Source organism: Euprymna scolopes, chromosome 21, assembly GCF_053919585.1.
Source record: "Euprymna scolopes isolate OS-2025 chromosome 21, ASM5391958v1, whole genome shotgun sequence".
In the NCBI taxonomy this organism is placed as follows: domain Eukaryota; kingdom Metazoa; phylum Mollusca; class Cephalopoda; order Sepiida; family Sepiolidae; genus Euprymna; species Euprymna scolopes.
In genome coordinates, this window is record NC_136502.1 from 27,709,854 (window position 1) to 27,728,918 (window position 19,065).

A 19,065-nucleotide genomic window follows, 5' to 3' on the forward strand; every position below is an offset into this window, starting at 1 on the left:
GTGTTTAAATATATAAATTAAATTCAAAAATTAAATTTATAAGATAAGAACTCACCCAAGTACACGAGATAAATACTTCCAAACTGTAATAGACTAAGAGGATCGACTCACGGTTTGGTTTGTGTACTTCTTGGTGGTATGACTGTTGCTTATTGTGTACTTCTTGGTGGTATGACTGTTGCTTCTTGTGTACTTCTTGGTGGTTTGACTGTTGCTTCTTGTGTACTTCTTGGTGGTATGACTGTTGCTTCTTGTGTACTTCTTGGTGGTTTGACTGTTGCTTCTTGTGTACTTCTTGGTGGTTTGACTGTTGCTTCTTGTGTACTTCTTGGTGGTATGACTGTTGCTTCTTGTGTACTTCTTGGTGGTATGCCTGTTGCTTCTTGTGTACTTCTTGGTGGCATGACTGTTGCTTCTTGTGTACTTCTTGGTGGTATGACTGTTGCTCTTTGTATATTTTGCTTTGTTTTAATACAAATCATCTTTTCTAACCCATACTCGTGTTCGTCTTTTCCTTAGTGACTACTACAAATTGGCGACAGGAGATTCGAATTTAAAAGGAGATACCCACAACTTGGTAAACAAGGATTTAAGACCACATGATGTAAATCTGAATTTAAAATACCCCAGTGTTCTACAACAGCTTGGCGACGAAGAACTTGAATTCACAAAGAGGAATAACTCAAATGTAAAAAAGACCACCACAACAGAGGAGGAGAGTGAGGGGAATAATTGAGTGAGTCAGTTCTTTCACTAAAATTCTTGAATACTGGTATAAAGAAGCAATTCTCCAGCTATCTCGGAAGCAAGATTCGGCAAGGCATTTGTTGTAGAGTTTGGTGAGAAGAAGGATTAGTGTAGTGGATCATTTCTTTAATAGTATAGCAAATATGAAATCAGACCCACATGTCTCGGAGGCGAAAAATGGAAAAAGAAAGAAATTCTATAACAAAACATTTTTATATCAAATTTTATAAGAATATAAAGGTTATTTTCAATTAGTAAATGTTTATAGTATGAACATGAGTTTGCTAAATAAGTTGAGTAAATAATCACAAGTCAACATGTTCATAATGTGAATATGTGTGTAAATAACATATGTATGTGAGTATTTGGCAGTGTGGTATTGTGTATGTGTGTGCGTTGGTTTACCTTGTACTTATTAGTGTGTTTTTTAGATTTATGGCACGCACAACATTGACAACAAAAACTAGCACTTATGTGGAGTACAAAGAGAAAAAGGAAATATAAATAAAAGAAAACACGACACAAAGATTTCTCAATTTGTTTTTCTTTTTCTTATTTAATCAAGAACAGGAACAGGGAATAACATATTGTCAGTCTGATGAAAGGTAAGCTATAAATAAAAAAAAGTGTCCAATACTATAAGAACCTTTCGGGAATTGCGCATTTTGTCAGACTGATTTGTTTGAACGAATCCTTTAATTTGGATTGGTTTAGCAAATTAAACTTTTGGCATTTTCTTTATATATGCACGTATTTAATCTAATATCTATCATGTGTGTATTTATATATCCCATTATGATGTATATAAAAGAAAAGAACGCATGCATAAAATAAATGTTTATTTTTTTACTTTTTATTTTAATATATATGCATTAGCATTTTATTTGAATTCATTCAAATGAAAGCACAGTAAAATACTCAATATGAACTTTATATGCTTTCAAATTCATTTATTATTTTTCTATATTATGGGTAGATTAATATATATATATATATATATATATATATATATATATATATATATATATATATATATATATATATATATATATATATATATATTATTATTATTATTATTTGAGGGTAAACAGTTACATATGGTCGTTACAAATAGCCATCTGTTTCAGTCAAATAGACTTCCTCAGGCGACCTAGAACCTCTCGTCGCCTTTTGGCGTCGAGAGGTTCTATATGTAACTGTTTAAATAATAAAAAGATATTTTGCTCTTTTTGCTGACCACTATCTAACAACCTCGTTGTCTTCATTAGTCCCGACTTTTGAACACCTCAAACCTGTATATATATATATATATATATATATATATATATATATATATATATATATATATATATATATATATATAGAGAGAGAGAGAGAGAGAGAGAGAGAGAGAGAGAGAGAGACTTCTGTAAGGTCTGACGAGGCTGTTAGACCGTAAACATCGTCCAACATCTGAAATATATGTAACCAAACAGATAAAACGGTAATAAAAAAAAAATAAAACTTTTATATATATATATATATATATATATATATATATATATATATATATATATATATATATATATATATATATATATATATATATATATATATATATATATATATATATAAGCTAGGTATATGCATATATTTATGCATTTATTTGTACCGGATTCACTCTAAAATAAGTAATCGAACATGAATTTTGAAACACATCTCCTAGGTATAAGGGAATATCCGGGATATATTTACCTTGATTTTGTTTCAGGCAAAATGGATCCATTCCTAAAATAAGAAATCGAACATGTACTTTGAAACAAAGCTGCTAGGTACTACTGGTTAACTATAGGATATATTTAATTTAATATAGTTTCAAACGAAGGTGATAAAGAGAGGGTGGAAGCATTCATAAAAATTCAGATATCTTCGATTTTTGTGAAATTTTAACGAGTGCTATTCGTATTAATAAATAGTCTACAAATTTCGGTTGCTTTGTGCTATTTTTAAAGAGTTTTTAAAGATAATAATATTGGAACAACACTTTGAACATTAAAATATTTCAGATTTGCATTGAATTTGATTCATGATTTATTAGACACTAATTAAGCAAGATTCCAAAAATTTCGATTTTTTTCTTTCGACCTTATGCCATCAGTTTTAGACATTTCCTAGAATCAAATCATAGAACGGATTTTAATCAAAATTAGAACAAAAGAGTACACATATATTATACACTCACATTTGCTTATGTATATTTTCTAATAGTCTGCATGGTATACTATTTATGTTGATGTTTATATACTTTTGTGTGGCACAAGGGACTAGTTTTAGAAATCGCATTGTGTTTCTTGAATTTGGATATGATCCTGAAACTTTATTTTTCCATCCATCTTCAAAAGATTCGCAGGCAAGAAGATCTGAAAAAATAAAGAAATTATTTATAAAAAGTATTCTACAAGATATAGACCGTTCACAAAGTCCTATAACTTAAGAGAAATATAATTAATGTTAAGTTTCTATATTTTTTTCAATTTTGCTCCCTTAAAAGCAATCTTTACCGACTAAAACCAAATCAAATTTGTTCCATCGGTTCAAATTCCCTATATATCAAGTTTCAAGTCTCTAGGTAAAAAATTGACGGAGTAGTTTGGTACACAGACAAATAGACAGACAAGATCAGTTATATATATATATATATATATATATATATATATATATATATATATATATATATTTATATATATATATATTGTTTTTAAAATATAATTATCCACTGACGCGTGTTTCGTGATCTACAACTCATCAGAATGGCTGAATCTGATGAGTCGTAGACGACGAAACACGTGTCAGTGGATAATTACATTAGAAAAAAACAATACATATGCCGCTCCTCATTTGGCGGTATCAAATTGGTCAATGGGAAAATTATTCCCAACTCGAATTTAGGTAAAAATGCACTTTCGTATAAATAATTGAATTCATTCAAGCAGTATCGCTAACATATACAAATAAACAACATATATATATATATATATATATATATATATATATATATATATATATATATATATATACACATTATGTATTTAGGCAGCATAAAAAAATAGATGGACGAAAACGATCAGGGAACTTTCTAATACAAATTCGACTGAGACATAAGAACGACCATGATTAACATGATGGTTCAGTAAAAGGTTTCCAGGTTGAGCAAGTCATGAAAGGAGGGAAGTGCTTGCCGAACTTCGTTGTTGGAGTGAAAAATACTCTTGTGTGGAGTAGCGTTTGTAGATGTACACAGTAGGATTCTAATTGCATTCAGAGCCTTGGGAATCACACTTTCCCATTTTGAGATCGAAATTTTAAAGTTTGCTGCTCCCAATTGCCCCGTCTTCCATAATATCTCTTGCACAGCTCGTTACCATGGGGATTGTAAGGGGAGGTTCGACTTAGCGACACTCTTCGTTCATGCAAAAAATTCTTGAGATATTCTGACATAAAGGCAGATTCGTGATACATATGAATGCATGCTGGCACTCCAAAAGTTACAAAAATGGAGCAGAGGCCTGGGATAATTACATCAGGGCTAGGAGTGATGAAGGGAAACATTGAATACTAATCTACTACTGTTAGCGTGTATTTATTTTGTGTTTTTGAAGGTTGTGGATCCTTGAAATCAAGATTAATCCTAATGAAAGGCTGAGTGACTCATGAGTGTTGCTGGGGACGGCTTATAGAAACTGTTTTTTTTTCTGTAAATATTTAGCAGAAGTTTACAATTCTTCAACTGAATATGGCAAATTCCTGCTCCTGATTACATGGGTCATTCTTGTGATATCCGGGTGGCACAATTCTTGATGTATGTTCTAAAGATAAGTTGACCTTGTTGTTAAACCACACACTCTTGAAAGTGCGTTGACTGCAATATTCTGTTTTCTAAGGCGATAGGAGATGTCGAATGAATAGCAAGAAAGTTTCATCTGCCATCTTGTAATTTTCTCATTTTTTATTTTACTCATGTTTTTTTTTAGGTTAGTGTCAAATAAAATAAAATCAGCATGTTTACGAAAGCAGCAGAAGTAGTTTTTTTGGAATATTTTAATAATCTTTATTCTGGAGAGTGAGTTCACAGTCTCGGGAATTTCAGATAGAAGATATAGCACGTAAAAAATCAGGTGGTAAATAGAGAATGGATTGTTTCTACACCATGTCCAACATAAAGGTTAGTTTGTAGCCAGATCCAAGTTCTTGTTCTTGAGCATTCTTTGGTTTGATTAGATCGTACTCCACTGATGAAGGCGACTTGCTGTCCAGGCAGTAAAATCACAGTCGTGGTTTTGAAGATACAGCTCTAAACTTTATTCGGGCTATTGTGCATGTGTATGTGTCTGTATATGTGTCTCCTGACAAACCGCCCTCTTAAGTAAGACACTCTATCAAAACCCCCAATACTAATGATTACTACAGACCCCCATGTAAAAAAAAATATTCTGATAAATCTGTTAAGAATTTGACTAAAAAGGCTAAAAATTAATTAGAAAATTAAATAAGAAATGGCCATTTTATGTACATGTAAAACTAAACCACTATTAAAATTCAATAATTGACTTTTCTTAAGTTATATAAAAACCTAAACAATTTGCAAATACACTACTAGAAAAACATCTATCTCGAATGTGTGCGTTTATGTGTCTTAAGATATTGCTTGAATTTGACTAAAAATTAGTTGAAAAATTAAATAAGAGCCAAAACAATTTGTAAATACCAGGCAACATCTACTTGTTTATATTTATTATTTATTATCATTTTAGTTCTGTCCTGCAATTATATGCAAGGTTCTCCATTGGCCAGTAATGCTAATTTTAGTGCAATTTATTATTCAGTAGTTTTAAAAGAAGCCATAGTAGAATTTTCATTTTCATCCGCATGATGCAATCATTATAAAAAATGTTTTATGCAAAATTTAGTGAAATTTTACCCATAATTGCAGAGCCTATAAGTATTTACTGTTTTTAGTAGTAGTAGTAGTAGTAGTAGTAGTAGTAGGAGGAGGAGGAGGAGGAGGAGGAGGAGGAGGATTTTACTACCATATGAAAAACATTTTAAGGATGCTTTATGCTAATAAACTACTAGTTGTTTATATTTATTTCAAGGATGATTTATGACAAATTTGGTACAATTCTATCAAGTAGCTTTAGAACCCGTAAGAAACTGACAAAGAAATATTCAATTAAAATATAGATTTAATCAAATTAACATACAAGTTCTTAAGAACGTGATTAAATAAGAGTATTCTTTCAGCAGACATATAATTCATATCGTCCATATTGTCCATTTAATTATTTCCAAATTAAGTTCTATGACAAATATTATGATTACAGTTGAAAACAAGTTATCTGTTAAGATATTTACAATCTATTTCAGACATGTATTAATTTATATATTTTGTGAAATTATGTAGAAGTTTTCGAATCATTGAAGAAAAAGAAATTGGATTTATGAAATTCTACTATTTATTTTTTTTAGAACGAAAATATTTACAACTTTAAAAATAAGAATAAAAAATTGGGATTCATATGTAATTAACTTACCTGATTAGAAATTCCTGATCGAGCTTTTTGTTCAAAACTTGGTTCTCTTTTTGATCCAGTAAAATAAATGTTTTTGTATATAATTTAATTTTTGTCAATAAGCAAGAAGTGGTCCCTGTTCACCAGCGTATTTATTTAGAAGGATCAAGTGCTTGAGCAGAGACAACAGTTGAATGATTAAGCCGTAATGAAGGAAACAATTGTGACTGCTATGACTGTAATAATAATGACGAGATTAAAATGCACCTTCTCTTCAGTGTGAAGCTGGACAACGTTTTACATTTCTGATGTGTTGTTGCTGATAGTGAGTGTCAAAAAGAGAGTAGTTGTTGCTGATAGAACTGGCCTACCACTATCCTTGACAAGAATGTCAAGCTGATAGGAGCCAGCATTTTGTTGGCTGAGTTGTCTGTTGAAAGCTAAGAAACCAGTGTACTGGTTGATGGTGAACATCTGTTTGTCATTGCCTCTGATTATTTGATATTTTAGAAATGCATTCTCTTGACTATCACTGTCGGCTGCCTTTATCTGTGTGATGTTCTTGTTTCTGGCATCAGGGTAATATGTGACATGTAGATTGTAAGGTTTAACACTGGGAAATGTAAAATATGGAGCATTATCATTTTTATCAGTGACCTCAACAATCACATTGACTGTGTTATTGAGAGATGGTGTTCCATTGTCTTTCACAGACACCTTAAAGTGATAAGTATGTTGAAACTCATGATCAAGAGACATAATTGCTGATAGTAATCCATTTGTGGTTATTTTGAAAGGTAAGAAGTGTTTATTGTTATTGGTGATGAGAGAATATGTGAGTTTTCCTCCATCTCCCAAGTCTGGATCAGTGGCATTGATGTAGCCAAGAGTAATTCTCGAGTTTTGATTCTCATTAATGAAGAATTTAAATGTGTCTTTTGTAAATTCTGGTCTTACATCATTGATGTCCATTACTTGAATGGAGAATTTGCTGTTACTATGAAGAAGAGGAGAGCGGAAATTGTGACACCTGATCACAACATCATGGTGATCTGCTTTCTCTCTGTCAAGAGAATTTTTCAGTCTCAATCCATATTTATACATCACTACACTCTTACCTAAAGTCACAAGATCAACTTTGTCATGAAAGATGAAGCAAAAGATATTTCCATTTAGTCCTATATTATTGTCTATGACTTCAATATAAGCAATGAAACTGCCAACTCCCATGTCTTCTGAGACATAAATTTTTTTATCTCTAAAAGTAAATCTTATCACAGGGGGATTATTCCCTACTTTGATTACAGAAAGTGTTGCAGTTGTACTGAGAGGAGGTTGTCCTTGATCAGTTGCATCTATATATAATATTTGAACTAAATGTTCTCCTAATGTGTCTTTCAGAGAGATCTCACCAGTTTCTTCATTAAGTATGAAATGGTTTTTAAGACTTTTACTTGTATTTGGGTTAAAATGATAGGAAATCTTCCCATTTTCTCCAAGGTCAGCATCATTAGCCAACACAGTAATAATATGAGACATTTTATTTGGTTTATCTTTTATATAAACCTTATAAATATCTGCAGCAAATACAGGAGCATTGTCATTTATGTCTGTCACAGAGACAAGAATATCTAAAACACTTTCTCCATGTGGGGATCCACTATCTTTGGCAATTAATTGTAACTTGTACGTATCTTGTTTTTCTCTGTCGAGTATTTCTTTTAATTCCAAGGCTAGTTTTGAAGCACCGGTAACATCTTTAGAAACCATTAATTCAAATGGTTTATCTTGACTGTTTTTTAACTCATAGCTAATCTGAGAGTTATTCTTACTGACATCTTTGTCTATGGCATTTGGTATCGACATTTTCATGCCCTTTTCCTGTCCTTCTTCAAATTCGATATTAATCTGCTTACGAGGAAATATAGGAGAATTGTCATTGATATCTTTTATGTTCACTTTAATTGTCAATATTTTGATAGAAGAAGATCCTCTATGGATCACAACATCCAGCAGTTGGAAACATTCCTTGTCACGTTTGCATATGAATTCAGCATCCAAGATTTGTGAAGTGTAGAGTTTACCAGTTTTCCGGGCGACTCGGAAGAATATGGAGTCTTTTTGCTGAAGTAAGGTAAACCAGATGGAACTCTGGTCTTCTGGTTGAATAGATTCCATGATGTTAGAATCGGTTGCAATGTCCCCAATGTAAGTGCCCATATTCTTTTCTTCCTCTATTGTATATACGAGATCAGCACAAATATACATTTGATAAAAAGAAAAAAGAAAAATTATTTTAAATAGAATCTTTGTTTCTGGTTTGGTTCTTGTATTAAAGTAAATCAAATCCATTTTGTCAAATAATCAATCAATCCACGAATGTTTTTTTCTGAAAGTAAAAAATTTAAAAGTTTTTATAAATTAATTCCAATTCATGATTGAATTGAAAAATAATAACAAAAATAATGATTACAGACATTTTAGATTTGCATTTATTCATGAATTACTATAATCTATAAGTATACCAAATGTGATTTGATCAACGTCTGTTGCCCTGAAGCTTTTTTCTATATACTTTATTAACACAAAATACATGCTAAAATATACTGTAGATTTAGAATAGAGTTAAGTTTTAATTGGTCCAAATAATCACATTTTATAATTAACTGAAGAATCCCCCCCTCTCTCTCTCTCTCTCTCTCTCTCTCTCTCTCTCTCTCTCTCTCTCTCTCCCTTCTCTCTAGTACTTTTGGTCCCCTCACTCTTTGTTGATTCAATCATTCATTAATATTTTAAAAGATCTTTGTTAACATTTAGAAAAAGAATGACTCGTTTTTTTTATTCTTTCAAATGAGCCATGTTCTAAGTTCATCCCTGATGAAGGAACTGAAGAAAATTCAACAGATCAGATAACTCACAAACATGAACTATATAAAAATAGTTGTTTATTCAATAGATTAAATAAAATAAATCAGTTCAAAATTTATTAAAAAATTACAAGATATGATATGGGTTACGATTATATTTACAAATATACGTTTATAAAAATGCAAGTTGATGGAATATTATTCATTAGATTACAATAAGTAAAAATTGGGCAATGTTCTTGTTAATAAACATTGTTGATCTATATAAATTTGAATAATTTAAAACTAATTAAACGTTAGAAAGTGATAAAATTCATATTTATTTATTTTGATCGTAAATTCATTGCTGATATAGGCCCTCCTCAGAGTTGAAAGCCATTGCTCCTTACGTCTTTTTAGTCAGTTTTTAATCAGTTTTTATTGGTTGAGATTTATTTGTATGATATCATCTTAACGTCTAACATTTTAACGATTTTAACAAAACAGTCGGTAAAAATGTTATGAAAAATTACTTTAGACACGATATCTTAAAATCATGAACTATAAAAAAATAGATTAATCAATAATTCAGTATGAAATTCATGAAAGTTACCAAATATGATAAAAAGCACCTGAACAAAATCAGGGGGTACAATGACTGAAATATTTTGAACATAACAAACCAGATGAGGACAACAATTTGTATAATACTACTGTAGACAGGTTGGATGTATGAAATGTGTCTGCTTTCTTTTTCTTATTATATATGCAAATTGTGAACTATGTCTTTGCACTCAGCTATTGTCAATATTAGAATCCTAACACAGCCAATAAGACAAGGGATGGAGGTGCTGGCATTATTACTTCTCCCCTGTCTGTATGTTTCTAACTTCTACCTGACTTTACACATTTGTTGAAATTAACATTAAGCATATATTTATTGAAACAAAATACGTAATAGTGTAAATTACTAAAATGAACATTTTAAAAATCCTGTATGAAAAATAATTAGATTATCATATAAAATTTACCAGAATGCATTTCTGTTTCTATTCTAATCTTATTTTTATATTAAAAAATAAAAAGAATGCTTATAGTTTGCATCGTTATCAAATTTGACACCATTTCTTCGAGGATGTATTTCTGTTATTTACATGTTTTTGGTTGTTGTCCTTATCTTGGTTGCTGTTATCTTTCTAGTTTGAAAATTGATTTCAGTGGAGTTTTAAACTTGTATTCTGTCCCGCCTACAATCTTCAGTCAGTCAGTTTCAATAATCTTGATAAAACAGATATCCGTTTGCATAACACGCTGTCTTTCAACTAATTGGTTGTTCCTTTTACCCTTTCTTTTTTACATATTGCATAGAGTTTGCGTTATTCACATGTGATTGTCAAATAGAAAAGTGACGTCACCATTTTAGCTTATTTTCTTCTTGTTTTCTTAAGCGAATGAACACAACATCCACACTAGTCAGGAAAACTATGATTTTCCTTACACTCTCCCCTGATCTCATGATCACAAACAGGACCGGGAGGTAGTATCCGTCTTTGTTGGGTACTTCTTCGAAGAGGAATGACGTGGGCCTAACTCTCATGCGTACTCTCGTCTGTAGGTTGACTTTCAATAGACACCTCATTAGTTGAGAGGCTACTAGCATCAGAATCACTGTTATGCGCATTTTTAACCCGATCACTTCTCCAATCACTTGTGTTTTGGCAGTGAGTTAGCTTAAATACCTGTGATTCGAACATGATATCTATGTAACACGTCAGCTGGTGTGGTGGAAGGTGAAACATCAACCTTTGGGGTGACGTTGTGCCAGTAGACCACCTCCAACATTGAACAATTCTCTGGCTGCAATGGTATTAACGGTCCTATGACTTCGTTCTATAATCCCAGTTTCCACTCAGTGAGTTTCCACATTGAAACCGCAGATGTATGTCTCAATTTTTTGCAAATTCTCCAAACTTTTACTGGTGAAAGCAGTGGCGTTGTCAGTCAGTATTTCCATCGATGGGCCTCGCTCAAGGACAATATTCTTCAAATTTCGAATAACAGTGGTCATATCTGTCCAATGCAGTGGCTACCATGTTGCAAATTTAGAGAGGCCACAGTCGAGGATAATTAGAAAATTCTCACCATTGCGGTGGGTTATGTCCAGTTGTTCTTCATGCTGGGTTTTCCTTATTTTCCAGTGAACAGGTGCTGGATATATTGATCAACAGGTTTTGCAGGCTTTCACAATGGATTTAGCAGTCTATTTGGAAACTTGTGAGTCAACTGACCTGACAAAATATAAAGTTTGCTTCACACCTGGATGTTCACTTTGAAGACGAATGTCAGTATTGTGGTCCTCATCCAGTTATCATACTGTTGCACAACTCCCAAACACCAGCTCTCTTCCTTTCTTGAGTAGATCCATCAATCTGTGTAATACTTTGGTGAGATTATCTACATGGTTCTGACAAGACTCCACGAGTTTTACATCGATGGTCAATCCATATTCTTTCGCCAGCGATTGCAGGATTCCTAACCCTCGCCTGATGAGCATCTCACCAATTGCTCTCATGTTCACATGTGCTTTTCCAGTTAAAGTATCAGAAATCCACCGGTGCATGCATGCTGAATCAGTGATCAAGTGTAACACAGTAACCAAGTGTAACACTGCTGAATCAGTGACCAAGTGTAACACAGTGACCAAGTGTAACACTACTGAATCAGTGACCAAGTGTAATACAGTGACCAAGTGTAACACTGTGGCTTTGAGTGCTGCGTCGAGTTCAGCTAGATTGATGTGTTGAGCATCGTTAGTTGGACATAATCAACATACATCCTCAATGACTATTCCATTCATTTTCAGTGCAACTCTTATGGCTATGCAACTTGCATCAACCCAGACTGTAATTTCTTTACCGTCCACACACCAGTCTCTTCCAACAGGATCTGCTCAAAGTTTCTGCCAATATGTGACAGAGAGACGCATTTTTAATTTAAATTCGTCTGGTGGTCAATTCTGCAGGCCTTTTGTTGTCAGTCATGATCACTCTCATTTGTGTCAACAGGTGTTCCGCATTCATTGTTTCCATCCTGGATGAAGCACATAATATATGTCTGACATGTTGTGGTAATTCAGAAATGAATGCGCACGTTAACCAACATTCAGACAATGGTCTCCCAACCCACCCGGGTCAGTCGTCACAGCTCAGCAAAAACCTCATCCACTGTCTAATCAGGGCAAAGTTGATCTGTTCTGTATCTGCTTTCTGTTTCATACTAAGTTGTCTGTAAATGGCCAGAGCTTCACCTCTCAATCTCAATGGCAGGACACACTCAACATTTTTTATAGTGCAAAATTCACACACAAGTTTCACATTTTCTATCCATTTGATAATAGACATATAAGCTGCAGCACCACTAAATTCTGGAATCAACCGGACATCAAAAATCTTGACCTCCATCGTCGAAAGGTAACATAATGCCGAAATAGCTTCTAGTTTGAAAATAGCTTCTAGTTTGAAAATTGAAATTTTAGTGGAGTCTTAAACTTGTGTTCTATCCCGCCTACAATCTTTTGAGTCAGCTTCAATGATAATACAGACATCCGTTCACATAAAACGTGGTTCCTTTCACTCCACCTTTTATACATCTTATATAATCTAATTTGCATAGAATTTCCATTATTCACTCGTAATCATCAAATACAAAAGCGATTTCAACCTTTTTTTCTTCTTATTTTCTTAAGCGAGTGAACACGACATCCAAACTAGTCCGGTAAGCTACGATTTTTCCTACAATCTTCACAACATTTCAACCATTTGCCTTTAATTCTATCTAGAGATTCTAAGTTCAATCTCTGGTGAAGGAACCAAAGAAAAATTAACTTAGACTAGATATCTCAAAAACATGGACTATAAAAAAGCTGTTCATTTCAATGGATTAAATAAATAATTCAGTTCGAAATCCATGAAAATTACCAAATATGTTAAAAGGCATTCCCTGAGTTATGATTGTTTTACAAATATACGTTTATAAAAATAGTTGATGTCTATTCTAATGGATTAAGTAAGTCTCAACGGTTATAAAAATAGAACTTTATGAGATGTCATTTGTTAGATTATAATAAGTAAAAATTGGGCAATATTCTTGTTAACAATTTGAATAATTTCTAAAACTCGTAGAAAGGAAGAAATGCATATGTTTTTTTGCTTTGATCTTAATTTATCGACGATATACACCTTCCACAGTGTTTCACGTGTTCTTTAGTCATTTTTGGATCAGTTTTTATTTGTTGAGATCTATTTGTGTAATATCATTTTAATGTCTAACAAATCAACTTTAACAAAATAGCAAGTAAAAAATATTATTAAAAATTACTTCAGACAAGATAATGATTCAGTTTGAAATTCATGAATGTTACCAAATATGATAAAAGACATCTGAAGAAAGTCAAAGAGTACAATGACAGATATTTTAAACATAACAAACCAGATGGGGACAACAACCTGAAATATATTTTTTACTTATATAAAAAAGGCACTTTGTGTGTGTGTGTGTGTGTGTGTGTGTGTGTGTGTGTGTGTGTGTGTGTGTGTGTGTGTGTGTGAGAGAGAGAGAGAGAGAGAGAGAGAGAGAGAGAAAGAGAGAGAGAGGGGAAGAGAGAGGGGGGAGAGTGAGACAGACAGGCAGAGACAGAAACAATAAGTAAGTCAAAGACCTTACTTGAAAACAAAAAAGTGAAGTAGAGGGAATATGGTGAAGAAAAAGGTGATTACACATGAATGGATAGTCTGGTGGAAGATAAATAATCCAAGCTCTATTTCCTATTTGGTTTTATCGAGCTTTTACATCTGGCTGAGATAACTTTATAAATATTAATTCTTTAATATTTATAATATACTTTAATTTTACCATCTTGGATCATTTTAGTAAATTTAATTGTAATTTTCATTTTATATAAATATATATATATATATATATATATATATATATATATATATATATATATGGGTACAAAATTTTATAACGGATTTAAATAGCATTTTTTTTCATACGTTTTTTCCCCTTCATTCAGTTCAAATAATTTTGAACTACATGTTTTGGAGATTGATTTTAGACTTTGTAGTGTTTCTTGATTAAACGTCAAAAAAAAAAAAAAAAGTCCTCAATTTTAATAATGGCATTTGCCCCAGTGCTATTTAAATCCGTTATATATATATATATATATATATATATATATATATATATATATATATATATATATATATATATATATATATATATACCATTTTTGAAGTAGTATTCTAATCTTAAAATTGTTTCTGAAAAATGTGTTAAATAAAATAAAAAATTCTCAATGACTGGTCATTATTTACATGAAATAACATTCTATGTATATATTTTATTTCTCTAACAATTATTCTCATCAATTTAACAACTTTATGAACTACATTTCACGCCCAATAAACACAGTTCAATTGATCAGATTTGTTGAAAGAAATCCCATAACAAATGAGGCTTTAACAAAAATTAAAACAAATAAAAACTATCCTTACCTTTCTTGTTGGAACTCTTCTTTATTCTGTGTGAGAAAAAAACTTCAGTGAAAGACACTTCAATCTACTAACAGTTGTTAATGCATATGTGTATGTGCATACGATTTAAAGTTTTAACAAACATGCAGATGTGCAATGGTGGTTCTGTTGTATTTCGGTTAGTGACATAATTCCCAGACTGCAATAAATATTTGAAGCCAAATTCTTAGGAAAAAAAGGCTAAAACAGCTGAATTCTAAAGTGATGCCACACTTTTTAGTGTAAAAATGGCCAAAAATAAAATTCAAATGCCACACTTTTTAAGGTTAAAAATACTAAGAATAAATTGTCTATATTGAATTTTTTAACACATAAATATTTGTACGTTACATTATTTTTTCTATATTAGTTTCATGTGTTTTTAGAGTGATGAAGCAAAGATGTTACCCATAAAATTGAAATGCTCTGAACCAGCTCCAAGCATATTTCTTTTAATATTCAGATAAACAAACTTATCATATTCTACAATTTACATATTTTAAAAAATTATATTAAATAATTTAAGAAAAAGTTGGTAAATTTGTAGAAGAGAATCTATAGAGGAATATCTTGAAAAAATTTTGAAAACAATATATATTAGAATTCAGAGTAAGGGATCAGTTTTGCTAACAGGTTAGCGATTTAAGGATACATGACCAGAATTTCTTCTGCCAAAAGAGATAAATTGTGTGTGTTAAATATAATATTTTCAAATGTTATTCTTTCTTTAAAGTCCTCCAGTATGATTTAAAATATGCAAATTATAGATAATTATTTATGTTTCTTAGCACAAATTTATTTATCTAAATATATTTCTACCCCCTCCCCCACAACCACCACAAAAATACAGTCCACAATTACAATTTCATAGTGGATGATTTTACATCACTGTTAAGAAAGCAAGAAGTTTATATTTTCAATATAGCTTAAAAATGTGTTCAAAATACTTTTCATTGATTCCGATTCCATCTGCCAATATATATATATATATATATATATATATATATATATATTAAAATTTTTAAATTATAAATCACATTACTTAATATATATATATATATATATATATATATATATATATATATATATATATATATATATATATATATATATATATATATATATATATATACGTTTTATTTTTTATTACCGCATCTTTCTGTTGAGATACATTATTGTTTCAGCTACCCGGCTGTTTTTTTTGGCCGTCCGTAGCTTCCTCAGACTTTTACAGAAATGTTCGTTATGATGGGATGAAAGAGTGAATGATGTCAGGGGAGGGGTGCGAGAAGAGCGGAAAAAAGAGGAAGGGAACAAGGGGGAAAGGTAGGAGGGGGTGCTTGGTATGTCGGTAATGTTTTAGTTTTGGAGTTTAAGGAACTTGTGGGGAAGGGTCTGGGAAGTTCATTTCTGGTGTGGCTGAGGGCATACGGATACATGGAGAGGGAAGGGGAATATGTGGGGGTAGGAGGAGGGGGGTTACTTTGAAATTCGAGTCTTAATGTTAAAGTTTTTGGCGTCTCGTTGGTGAGATGATTTCTTGATAAGTATGTCTTGACCTGTTGGGTGTTCGCTTAGGTTCGGAGGCGGGGGTGCTATGATTCGGTTTATTTATTAGGTTTTTATTTGCTGTTAATTGTTTGGAGAAGGTTAGCTAGCGGCCGCGTGCGCGAGCACACACATGCGCATATACACACATATATACTTAAAGAACACGTTCACATGTACACATACATCTCCACCCTGGCGTGCAAATATATGCATGGACACCTGCGCCGCTCACGCTTAATTTTCCTTAAGGTGCTAAATTGGGTACATGTGCGCAAGCATGGATGCGCTCATACACAGATACATACACACATCGAAATCCATACCCCCGTGGAGGCGCATACACGGGCCTATATGTGCATATTGATTCAGACATACCTGCATCCTCACGCATACATGCAAGCGCATGCGCACATACAGATACCAATACTTGTGAACACATACATCGACATATATACACAGCTGCACGCTCTCACACACGTATGTGGACAGCAGGTAGCAGACATATATACTCTCACATCCACACACATATACATAGGTACGTGCACATATACATCGGTACCCCATGTACACACGGACGCACATGTGGATGTACATGTGCGTGTATACACACACATACACACCCAGATACATAGACAGTTATTGGTATAAACATATTCGTCTACATAGATGTAAATCTGAGTTCATTTGTGGGTATATAGGTGCAATACTTTCGTTCGATGTAGACATGATTATACATAGATACGAGCATAAACTCATTCCCAGGGTCATATACATAATATTTTCATTTTCATTAGTGGGTTTTTTTTTGGTTAGATGTGGGTGCACATGGGAGCACTGGCGTACACCTCCGCATACATATACATACCCACAGATGCACGTCCCCACACGCATACATGTACACAGATATACATGCATACACGCATACACATATGCACACACATATGCTCTCGTTATATACATCTGCAAACACCTACACTCCCTTAAGCACCGATATGTGCGCACGCATATACATACAGATATATAGCGTGACATGCCGTAAATATGGGCACAGGTTTCATCCACATATACTTACATACGCATTGATAAACGCCCACGTACCTGGGATAGTGGTCCTAGGTAGCCATGTTTATAGATTTTGGGGAGGAGTTTGAGGTGGTTTATATGGGGATTGAGTGCTGTAGTTATTGTTCTAAGTTGGGGTATTTGGTTTTTTAGGGTATGATCGATCAGTTTAGGCGGAAGGCTATATTGGGGTGTCATACTCTAAGGTATGCGTCTATGCACATAAGGCATCGGTCAGTTGTACATTTCCATGCGTACTTACCTGTTCAGGTATAAATCCACATAGTTATATGTAAACAATTTCCGTGTTAAGTCATGGAGGTTGCATGTAGGGTGTGTTGGGGTTGGGCAGGAGGGAGGGGAATTGATGCCGATTATTGGGTGGTTATGTGGGATGAGGTTATGTGGTGTTTAGAGTTGGTGGTGATTGGGGGTATGTGTTATTTTGTTGGATTTATGGGGATTCCTAGGGGGAAGGGGTAAGGTGGTGTGGGGTGTGAGGGGATTGGTTAAGGGGGTTTGGTTGAGTGTATGCCATGGTAGTTGTGGTGGGTGGTTGTATTGGATATATAATTTGGGGGATTTAAGGTGGTGTTGTCTAAGGGATGTTTTAGAAAGATGTATAGTTGCTAAGGAGGTGGGATTTGTAATGCCTACAGTTTATGGTGGTTTCCTGTTTTTTGTTTAGTAATTTGTCTCTGTCTTTAAAATTGGAGATAAGGAGTTTCTCGTTTAGGCAGAGGAGACGTGGGGAGTTTAGGGATTTACATGTGCTAGATTTTCTAAGGATTTCCCATTTAATGGTTGGTGTAAGTTTGTTTTGGGTTAGATGTAGATAGTGGGTAGTTAGTGAGGTTTTGTTAGGGTGGTTAGGGTTTGTGAAGGAGCATTTATGTACTCTGAATCTATCCTTAAATGAGGTGCCGGCCAGGCCAATATAATATTTTTTGTCGTTTGGGTTTTCTTTATGTGCGATTGTGGCTTTATATACTACTTCTGTTTGTAGGCATTGTTAATTAAGTGGGCATTCCGATTTGTTGTTGCAATTGCACTTGTTCTTGTTGGTGTTGTTTGTATTTTCATCTTTGTTAAGTATTTTTCTGTTATGTTTTTTGATTACGTGCTCTAGGTTATCCGTGCAACTGTAGCTGAGTTTAATTGTGTTTTTGTTGAAGATTTTGTGTAGTACGTGGCTGGGCGGGAAGTGGTTGTTTATTAGTTGGAAGAATTTAGTGCCAAGCTTTGTTTTAACCATTGTATTGAAGGGGGGGGGTTAAACTAAATTATTTTCCTAGTTCTATTTCTCTTGTTTGAGGTATTGGGTGGATTAGGTTTAATGTAATTGAAGGTAGTGTTTGGGTGACCACTTTCCTTAAGTGCATTTTCATAGAAGGGTTGGTGTTTGTTAAAAATTTCGAGTTTGGAAGACTTAGTGCTAAGTCTTTTTTCGATAGATGTGGGGATGTGTTTAATTATATGTTTTGGGTGGTTTGATAGTGGGTGTATATAGAGTGGGTAAGTATTGTCTTTGGTGTAGGGTTCGTATGTGTTGCTTGAGAGGTTGAGAGTTACATTAAGAAAGTTGACGGTTTTTATGTTGGATTTGATGTCTAGTTTTAGGCCTATTCTGTTCATTTCTTTAGTTAAGGTTTTCTTTATTTTTTCACATTTGGGGCCATTTGAGTTTTCAACTATTATGAGGCTATCGTCTCTATATAGTCCTATGTTTTTGTTATT

At 33.0% G+C, this 19,065-nt stretch overlaps 2 protein-coding genes across 3 annotated transcripts in view; both read right to left on the reverse strand.

The window, feature by feature from the left end:
• LOC145242952 (protocadherin-9-like) overlaps window positions 1-6,456 on the reverse strand; it is a 25,950-nt gene extending 19,494 nt beyond the window's left edge. Inside the window, exons 1-2 of one of the 2 annotated variants that reach the window (XM_080106061.1) lie at window positions 6,318-6,456; window positions 2,482-2,514 (exon numbers count right to left, since the gene is read on the reverse strand). The gene's annotated coding sequence lies outside the window, so the exon portion shown is untranslated. Of the gene's footprint in view, window positions 1-2,481; window positions 2,515-2,968; window positions 3,103-6,317 lie in introns of those variants that run through there. The other variant, XM_080106062.1, reaches the window with a different exon arrangement.
• Window positions 6,318-14,872, reverse strand: LOC145242960 (protocadherin alpha-3-like). The gene is made up of 2 exons (XM_080106072.1): window positions 14,698-14,872; window positions 6,318-8,685 (listed from the first exon to the last, which is right to left on the reverse strand). Exon 2 carries the CDS (start codon window positions 8,646-8,648, stop codon window positions 6,594-6,596), a length of 2,055 nt encoding a protein of 684 aa, XP_079962198.1. The 5' UTR covers window positions 8,649-8,685; window positions 14,698-14,872; the 3' UTR covers window positions 6,318-6,593.
• Between the last annotated feature and the right edge of the window lie 4,193 nt (window positions 14,873-19,065).